Consider the following 10,350-nt stretch of genomic DNA (forward strand, 5'->3'; position numbering starts at 1 on the left):
CAGGAGGAATTAAACAACCACCTCCAGGACGCGTCTGTGCGTACAGCGGTCCGGAGGTGGTTAAAGATGGGGTTTTGTAGTAGAAGTGTAGCGCAATACATGCAGACAGTCTCTAAGCAGCCTAAACAGTTCTTTGGCCCAATAAAAGCAATCCAACAGTTTGGGCTCATTCACAATAGGCAGTCTATAATGGTGCAGGGGTTTGCAAATCCTGTTCATACAGTTCATTAAAGGCACAAAGGAATGGATCCTGTTCGTGACGCCAAGATTAATTATGCGGTATGCCAGACCAACAGGGGAATTATACGTGAGGTCACGGTGTGAGCATTAGGTGAGCTGAGGAAAATACAGTTCTGGTTACTCGCGGTTATGTTGTCCCTGGGCAGGCTGGCACAAGTGATGAGGAGAACGGCACAATAATTCTCTGGGGCACGCTCTGGTGTAAGGGACATCGGCCGGATGGTGGTTTGAGGTGCCTTTGATAGTCTGTATTAATGTGCCTATGGCAAGGTCCCTTGTAGTCATGACGCCAGTACCTTTTGTGGTGGTACAACCATTTACTGTAGTGTTAACTGAGGAATTGGAGACTGAGACAAGGATGGTGCAATTCAAGTTATAACTTTTACTGAATGTTGCTCCTGGTAACATTACATTCAAGGAATAAACAGTCTGTTTGTACATCCAAGTATGAAATACAGTCTCATGCATACGGGGGTAGGGTAATGTAAGTCCTCAGAAGAAACAGGATCTTAGTCCTAAATATATAAGAAAGCTACTGCTTCAGACTAGGTTTTGAAGTAATAAAAGTTTTTGGCTGGTAAAAACTCTCGCCTGATCCTAACCTGACTTGAAGGTGGTTTTCTGAATCCTTGAACTTCTATTTTCCAGTGCTTTTCTGGCAGATGGCCTATATGTCCTCAGGGTTTAAACCGGAAGCTGTGTCCTACACCTAATTGTAAAGGTGCCTGGGAAGCCTTTAAGTATGGCCGTTTGCTATCCTTTACCTTGAAATACATATGATAATTCCCTTAAATACCTGCAGTTGCAGCTTGTCACTGGTCGCCCCGGAGGAGTGAGCTGTAGAAGTGTACTTCTCACCTCTGGGCTGAATCTTGTGGGCTTTAACCCTGGGCTGTGGAGCTGACAAGGAGAGAGCAGAGAGGCAGGAGGACTCCTTCCAGCAGGCAGCTGCATCATGGCTGCTCTCTGACTAAACTTCAGGGAAAGACTCCCTAACTTGGGCCTGAGCTAAGCTATATATACACTGTAACACTGCCCCATCTAGTGGAGAAACTAGTGTAGTGCACCCTAACTAGGCCTGTGTAAAGGATCTTACATGTAAAAATCACATGACATGGGAGAATATGACATGAGATAAAATACAGCATACAGGCATAATATATGGCAAATAAAACACAATAAAACAAGTTTGCGGTGCCCACAATCACGTAGTGGGACATTGCACTAGCAGAAGGACCCAGCATCACACAGGTATATTTTATCTATTTCATTTAATGTTTGTGTGTGTCATTAAAAGATATTGACAGTATCCCCCATAACAGTGACCTCTACAGCACCCCGCCCCTTTAACAAGGAACTCCACAGTCCTCCACCCCTTAACACTGTCCCCCCCACAGTACCCCACCTCCACAGCAGCCTATCCCCTTTACTTTGACCTTCATAGCAGCCTGCCGTTTAACAGTGAGTTTCACAGCACCCCACTCCCTTGACAGTGACTTCCACAGAATCCCGCGGCCTTAACAGTGACCTCCACAGAATCCCGCTGCCTTAACAGTGACCTCACAGTATCCCGCTGCCTTAAGGGGTCGGCATCCGCTCGTGTGAAACAGCCCTTACAGTGACCTCCACAACAGTTGCCCCTGCCCCCTTAACAGTGACCTTCACAGTGTCCGTCCCTTTTACAGTGACCTCCACAGCGGCCTGCCCCCTTAACAGTAACATCCACAGTAAACGCCTCTTTAACAGTGACCTCAACAGCGCCCTGCCCCTTTAATGCTAGGGCTACATGACGACATGTGCAGTGTGCCATTTTGTCTAAAAAAAAATTATAATGATAGGCGATGGTGTCGCATTGTGACATGTGACATGCTGCTACTACGACAGGACCGTCGCAAAAAATCCATCCATTATGGATTTTTCTGCGACTGTCGCATTGCAGTTGCAGCTTGTCACATGTCACAGTGCAACACCATAGACTATGATTATAAAAATTGTTGCTCGACATTAGTGAGACATCAATGTTGTGCGACACATGAAGCAGTGTATGTGTGCCCTATGTGTCGTGCGACTTATTGTCGCACAACACATGTCGTCATGTAGCCCTAGCCTTAAGCTCACTTACAGCAGTAAAGAAAAATGGCTGGGTTGTTATGGCAACCTGGTGTAAAACTGTGTGTATGTGTAGTGTAAGGGCCTGCAAGCTTCTACTGGCTCATAAGGGACATGTGACAGTGTGTATGGCAGTTGAGATATGAAGAGAAAGACTTGCAGGCTCTTATTGGCAGGTCATTTTTTTTGGTAATATCTCAGGAACGGTACCAGTCTAAAACCTTCCCGGATACCTGATGTACCTGTGTGCCAAATTTGGTGAAGATCGGTCCAGTCGTTTGGTCGCGCATAAAGAACAGATAGACATCAGGACAGACAGAAACTCATTGTCTACCGGCATGTTACCTCCATAGTATTCTTTTACCAGATAGTAAGTGATATGTGTACAAGTTTAGTAGAAATGGATCGATGAGTTTTTGAGTTACAGAGCAATATGTGTGCAGCAACAGTTGGAGCATACAGACTCCATGCCACTGCTGTGTAGGGGCGTATGACCCCCACAAGATTTATTTCCAGGTAGCAAGCGATGTGTATACCAAGTTTCGTTGAAATCGATGGTAGCGTTTTTGAGTGATCGCAGAACATACATACACACACACACACACACACACACACACACACACACACACACACACACACACACACACATATATATACAGGTGAAACTTGAAAAATTTGAATATCGCGCAAAGTTCATTTATTTCAGTAATGCAAATTAAAAGTTGAAACTAATATTTGACATAGACTCAGTATATCAGCAGTCCATTTCTCCCTGCCCCGGTGCAGCTCACCTATAATAAGTTGCCCAAAGTATATGACCCTCCAAGAGTTACAACATGCCATTTTATGCTACAAGCAGGGGTGTACCTACAGTAGCCAGGTACCTGTACCTGCCTGAGGTGAAAATTGAAACGGCGCCCCCCCCTCCAATCCCCATGCCAAAATCTCAACCTAACATCTTCCCTCCTAACATTAGGTACAGAACTACAAAACATACAGTAATACAGCGCCCCCTACCTCTTACATCCAGTGATTTCTCCTTTAATGTAGATGTTCTCTTTCCTCATCTTCTCCTTTTAGACCTTCAGAACAGACCACCATGATGATTTCTTTCAGCCGCATCTCATCTCTGCAGAGTTTGACAGACAGAAATATTACTTTCCTACTTTTTTATCATCCTCCCATCTTCTGAACACCCCAATCCTGCCACCCCCAATACTGTGCCTCCTCAATAATATACTGCAGAAAGAGTCCTTCTGAATATACTAGTTACACACACACTGTGTTCCTTTCAATAATTATTGCCACCATTAGAAACCCCATAGTGCTCCTCTCCCCCTTCCGTATAGTGCCCCCTATAATGTGTATCAGTATATATAATACCCCTATATAGTGCCCCCATTAGAAAGCCCCTATGATGAGTTTCTCCCCCCTTCACCACAGTGCCTCCCAAAATGTATGCCAGTAATAATGCCCCCAGTAGATGCCCCCATAGTGCTCCCCTCCCTCCTTCCCCATGTTGGCCAACAGCATGGTGTCAAAAAAAAAAAAATCAAACACATATACTTACCTCCATGCGGCCACCTGTGCCGGCCTCTAAAAGACTATAGGTACTAAGCCTGTCAGAGGGAACAGTGGGGAAGGGAGACATCGCTTTGGTGCCCCACTGCACCATCCAACTGTATCGCCATCTTAAAGCCGGCGATACAGTTGAATATAGAGAGATGAGCACTTCCACAATGAAAGCGCTCATTTCCCTCAGCCTTGCCATTGCCCCCACTCATCTCCAGGACTGCACCACCTCAGGCGATCGCCTCACCTAGCCTAATTGGCAGTGCGGCCCTGGCTACCAGTGACATTTCCCAACCTTATTGGTTATATTTAGTCAGCAACAGACCAGAGCAAGTCCATAGGTGGAAGTCCTGTACTGTCCCATTACATCTCAGGATCTCCAGCTCTCTCATCAGACCCAACTCCAAACTCAGATTACTGTGCACTAACTAAAGGAAGGTGCACCAAGGCTCAGAGACACTTTGCCATACACAGACTGACCACTACATATTCCAGCTCCTCCTATTTAAGACCTGACCCCACTTAGGATACAACCTGAGCAATACTACAGAATCTGCATGTATGACCAAGTAGTATGACATAACTATATGGTGGTCACTAGTTACTTTATTGGTGGATGTAGTAAAAGGATATGGTTTGCAAAGGGGGGGGGGGGGTGCATTGTGCTCATCAGAGAACCCCTTTACAGGTATGTTTTTGGAACATAACAGCCATGTTTTTCTAGTCCAGGAGAAGCTTTTCATTCTATGTAAAGTTTGCTCACGGTTTATTAGTTGTTCGTTGTTCTTTGATCTTGACATTTTCTTCCCATTCTCACTATAGTTCCCCACTGGCCACTCCCTGGTGTTTTATATCTAGAAATATCTGCAAAGGGAATTTTTATATTTCTCTCGTCTTTGTTATTCTCTCTGGCATTTGTCCAGAGAGATGTAAATCCCATAATGAAGAACAGGTTCTCTTCACTGTACACACAAATCCTATAAAGACTGTGCCGCCAACTCTGATGTCTTCATTCACAACCTTGATGAGTAACCGGACACCGGGGCCATCACACAAGAGAAGTGAACACAAAATCCCACGGTAGGGGAAACACGGGAGAAGGCCTTCTCTGTTATACACTGTAATATGCACTGACAGTGCTTATGGAAAGTATTCAACTCCTGGACTAGTCTTACATTATAGATCATTTCGTTATGCTAGATTTTTATTTGAAGATAAGAAAACTGAACAATTCCTGTTAAACTGAAGAAATCTTACAATATGTTATGGACTCTGCTGTTCTCCTGTTCTGCTTCATGGTATCATATAACCTTTCTAATGGCCTGTATATTCCGTCTGTCAGGATACCACACAGTTGGGTCTATAGTCATTTTCTTTGACCTCTTAAGATCACTGACCACAATATTTGTGTTACAGTATTCCAGTATTTCATGTACTTTTTCCCCATTTTTATGAAGCAGAAATGTAGGTTTCTATACAGCAAAAGCATGGTAGCAACAGAGATCATGATGGACCGTTGACCAATGCACTACACTATAGGCAGGAATATATCCTCTAGGACAGGGCAATACTGGGGGTTGATGGGACAAATTCCCGGACTGTCACGGTACGATTAACTGTGACAGTTGTGGCCGTGTAGGCTGGCTGCATGCCCTCTTGCGTACTGGCTGCAGGCTGACTCCTGTGTATGCTGGTTGCTTGGGACTGACTTTGTGCTGGCTGCGGTGTTGTGTGTGAACTATGCCTGTCTATGTGTTTACTCCCCATGTTCATATCTCTGCATGCGCTTTGTGTACTGGCTGTGGGTGTTCCCATGCATGCTGATTCTGTGATGCGTGCTGGCTGCGGCCGTGTATGTACTGGGTCTGAGTATGGATGCATTTCTGTTTGTGTCACGAGTTGTTTGTGCTCTGGCGTACTGGCTGCAGGTGTCTCAGTGTTTGCTGGTTGCCAGGGGCAACATCCAGTACTGCAGCCTGTGCATTCATTTCTCTGTTCATGCAGGCTCCTCTCTGTTTGGTTCTGATGGGGTTAACATCCGCTGGTCTTTTCCTGGGTGTGGCTTATCAGGTGCCCTCGTTATGCAGATATATCTATCTGTGAGCTGTGGGGCTTGAGGTCAGTCTGTCCTTTGTCCTTGCTGGGTGCAGCCCCTTGCTGCTGACCCAGCGGGTTTTGCCATCTGCCCTTTTGTGTGGTGTCACCTGGTAAAGTGTTATTGTTCCTTTGTTCTTCTGCACCTGTCCTGTGATGATGTTGTTATCCTTGTCCATGCCTTGCCTGTTCTCCTGTACCTGTTATCTGTCTGGATCCACTCTGTTCCATGTCTAGCCAAGCAGTGCTCTAACTGTGTCTGATAGCCTGGCAGTGCTAAACTGCTTCTGATCCTGTCCTTTGTCCAGCCTGGCAGTGCCTACTGCTTCTGATCCAGTCTGTTCCTTGTCTGTCCTGCAGTGCCTTACTGCTTCTGTTCCTATGTATGTCCTGCCTTCATGAGAGGGCTCCTGGGTTCTCCGGAGGGAAGATCACTGCTCTGAGTGCAGCTCTGCCTGAGACCACCATGCTTCCATTCCGCATGGGGCCCAGGCATCTGCTTCTGTGCTGGTTCCTGTTCGTCTTGTTGTCTGAAAACATGTCCTGTGTTTGCTTGTGTTCCAGTCCTGTTTGTGGTTTCCTGCAAGTGTACCGGGACCTTCCTAGAGGTGCAACCAGTGAGCCCTCGGCCCAGTTCATCCCCACCACCAGGGGCTCTGTGAAGAACCGGGCTCACTGGCTCTCCGCCCCCTGGGTTTTGCCTCTGGTCTGCTGGTGCACTTGGTTCTCTGGTTGTGTTACCACTATTGCCTAACCTGGATATGTTACTGTCATGTTTCTAATTACATATGTAATAAAGTACTCTCTTGGTCCCTGGTCAGAATCTTGCCTGTGTCTTGTTTGCAAGACGTCCGTGAGGTCTGCCTTGGGCCCCAAGCACGTGACATGGGCATTGTGTATGCAAACATAAATAAGAATGTCTAGGATGATCATATGGAGAAAGTTTCAGATGGAAAAGGGCCTTGTAGGAAAGGAGCCAGTCTTAGACCACATCACAGCTATACCAGGTGACATGATTAAAATTATCGTCATGATGACACCGTAAGTATGATATGTTAGAAGCAGCAAAAAAGAGAAGGGAAAGTCTAAGGATCTGAGGGACTTTGACAAGGAACAAATTTCGATCAGTGATGAGCAAGATACCACAGGATACCTCCAGATGTCTTGCAGAGTCAATTCCTCAACAGGTCAGAAAGGGACTTGCACAATAATAACCAGGTGGTTTAATGTTATGACCGATTGGTGCATATGAGGTTGAGGGATAAGAATATCATCATTTAGAGCATTTTCTTGTTTTGGGGAAGGGGGGCATGGCTTCCAGCTTGCATTCTACATAGCTATCCTTCAAGACTTTTCCATCACGTTTCAGTAGAAGAACCTGGAGATTTTCCTCGGTTGTATTGTATTCCTTAATAAATTTGCATCATCTTGAGGATTGTCATGGTTTATGATGTGCAGGCTCTTGATGCTCAAGATCTTGAGAAATATGCTCCTTTCTCCACCTTTAGGTAATCTCTGGATCTTCTATAGACCTTCTACACCTGTATATACGTAGATAGATCTTATAGACAAACATTCAAAAATGTGCAATGAGAACCAAACAGACGTGAAGAAATTTTTGCTGGTGGGTTTTCCTTCATTGTACAATATAAAATATTATTTCTTTTCCTTGGTTCTCTTCATTTACATCCTTATCATAAAAGTCAATGTTCTGTTTATCATACTGGTGAAGATAAGTACCCAGTTACAGCTCCCTATGTACTTCTTTCTACAAAATCTAGCCTTGGCTGACATCTTTCTCACCACCAATGTAATTCCGAAGATGTTACAAATTATTTTTTGGGATGTGGTGTCCATCCCGTTTTTTGAGTGCATAGCTCAGTTCTACTTCCACAGTGTTGCCGGGATTGTTGAGTGTTTCCTCCTCTCAGTCATGTCCTATGATCGATATCTAGCCATCTGTTTCCCACTACATTACTTTGTCATTATGGACTTTAAGTTTCAGTTAAAGCTGGCCACCTGTTCTTGGTTTCTGGCATTCCTAGTTATGATATTTGAGATGTTCTTTATATGGGACTTGCAGTTTTGTGGCTTTAACACTATTGACTTTTTCTTCTGTGACTTTGGGCCTCTACTAGAACTTTCTTCGTCAGATATCACCACTGTTGTTCTGGAAGATTTTATCTTCTCCATCCCAGTCATTATTTCACCTTTCATTTTTATTGTTGTGACTTATGTCTTTATTATTATCACAATCCTAAAGATGGCCTCTATATCTGGGAGGACAAAGACATTTTCCACGTGTAGTTCTCACCTTCTTATTGTCTGTACCTACTATGGGACTCTTATAGCTGTCTATGTGGTTCCATCAGAAGGAACGTCTCTTAATAAGTTCCTATCTCTACTGTACATTGTGGTGACTCCATTGTGTAACCCTATGATATACAGCTTCAGAAACCAAGAGATCAAAAGTGCCATAAGGAAAATTTTCTGAAAAAAAGACAATCAAATTGAGACTTGACTTTCTTTGCAGTATAATGAGCTTAGTTCAGACATTCTCCCATCTTCTTGCCCCTTTGATAGTAGCGAATTTACCATCATGACTCAATAGATGGGCACTTCCTTTATTAATAGTTTCAGAGTTTCAACCTATAGGGATGGCTTCTGTTACATAACTCATACTGTATGTTTACAATTTTTAAATATTTAATTTAACAAATAAAAATCGGATGTTAAAGGAATGAATCAGCCCCATATATATTTTAACCCCCACCACCACCACTGTACCCTGTGGGACTTGTTAGATAAAGCATACGTACCTTCCCTCTGACACTTACACTGCGTGCAGAATTATTAGGCAAATGAGTATTTTGACCACATCATCCTCTTTATGCATGTTGTCTTACTCCAAGCTGTATAGGCTTGAAAGCCTACTACCAATTAAACATATTAGGTGATGTGCATCTCTGTAATGAGAAGGGGTGTGGTCTAATGACATCAACACCCTATATTAGGTGTGCATAATTATTAGGCAACTTCCTTTCCTTTGGCAAAATGGGTCAAAAGAAGGACTTGACAGGCTCAGAAAAGTCAAAAATAGTGAGATATCTTGCAGAGGGATGCAGCACTCTTAAAATTGCAAAGCTTCTGAAGCGGGATCATCGAACAATCAAGCGTTTCATTCAAAATAGTCAACAGGGTCGCAAGAAGCGTGTGGAAAAACCAAGGCGCAAAATAACTGCCCATGAACTGAGAAAATTCAAGCGTGCAGCTGCCAAGATGCCACTTGCCACCAGTTTGGCCATATTTCAGAGCTGCAACATCACTGGAGTGCCCAAAAGCACAAGGTGTGCAATACTCAGAGACATGGCCAAGGTAAGAAAGGCTGAAAGACGACCACCACTGAACAAGACACACAAGCTGAAACGTCAAGACTGGGCCAAGAAATATCTCAAGACTGATTTTTCTAAGGTTTTATGGACTGATGAAATGAGAGTGAGTCTTGATGGGCCAGATGGATGGGCCCATGGCTGGATTGGTAAAGGGCAGAGAGCTCCAGTCCGACTCAGACGCCAGCAAGGTGGAGGTGGAGTACTGGTTTGGGCTGGTATCATCAAAGATGAGCTTGTGGGGCCTTTTCGGGTTGAGGATGGAGTCAAGCTCAACTCCCAGTCCTACTGCCAGTTTCTGGAAGACACTTTCTTCAAGCAGTGGTACAGGAAGAAGTCTGCATCCTTCAAGAAAAACATGATTTTCATGCAGGACAATGCTCCATCACACGCGTCCAAGTACTCCACAGCGTGGCTGGCAAGAAAGGGTATAAAAGAAGAAAATCTAATGACATGGCCTCCTTGTTCACCTGATCTGAACCCCATTGAGAACCTGTGGTCCATCATCAAATGTGAGATTTACAAGGAGGGAGAACAGTACACCTCTCTGAACAGTGTCTGGGAGGCTGTGGTTGCTGCTGCACGCAATGTTGATGGTGAACAGATCAAAACACTGACAGAATCCATGGATGGCAGGCTTTTGAGTGTCCTTGCAAAGAAAGGTGGCTATATTGGTCACTGATTTGTTTTTGTTTTGTTTTTGAATGTCAGAAATGTATATTTGTGAATGTTGAGATGTTATATTGGTTTCACTGGTAAAAATAAATTATTGAAATGGGTATATATTTGTTTTTTGTTAAGTTGCCTAATAATTATGCACAGTAATCGTCACCTGCACACACAGATATCCCCCTAAAATAGCTAAAACTAAAAACAAACTAAAAACTACTTCCAAAAATATTCAGCTTTGATATTAATGAGTTTTTTGGGTTCATTGAGAACATGG

General features: G+C 44.1%; 1 protein-coding gene across 1 annotated transcript; it reads left to right on the forward strand.

The window, feature by feature from the left end:
• The first annotated feature begins 7,597 nt into the window (after nucleotides 1-7,597).
• On the forward strand, nucleotides 7,598-8,509 carry LOC120990389 (olfactory receptor 1468-like). Its single transcript, XM_040419175.1, has one exon. It carries the CDS (start codon nucleotides 7,598-7,600, stop codon nucleotides 8,507-8,509), a length of 912 nt encoding a protein of 303 aa, XP_040275109.1.
• Nucleotides 8,510-10,350: the final 1,841 nt, after the last annotated feature.

Source organism: Bufo bufo, chromosome 1 (genome assembly GCF_905171765.1).
Source record: "Bufo bufo chromosome 1, aBufBuf1.1, whole genome shotgun sequence".
Classification (NCBI taxonomy): Eukaryota; Metazoa; Chordata; class Amphibia; order Anura; family Bufonidae; genus Bufo; species Bufo bufo.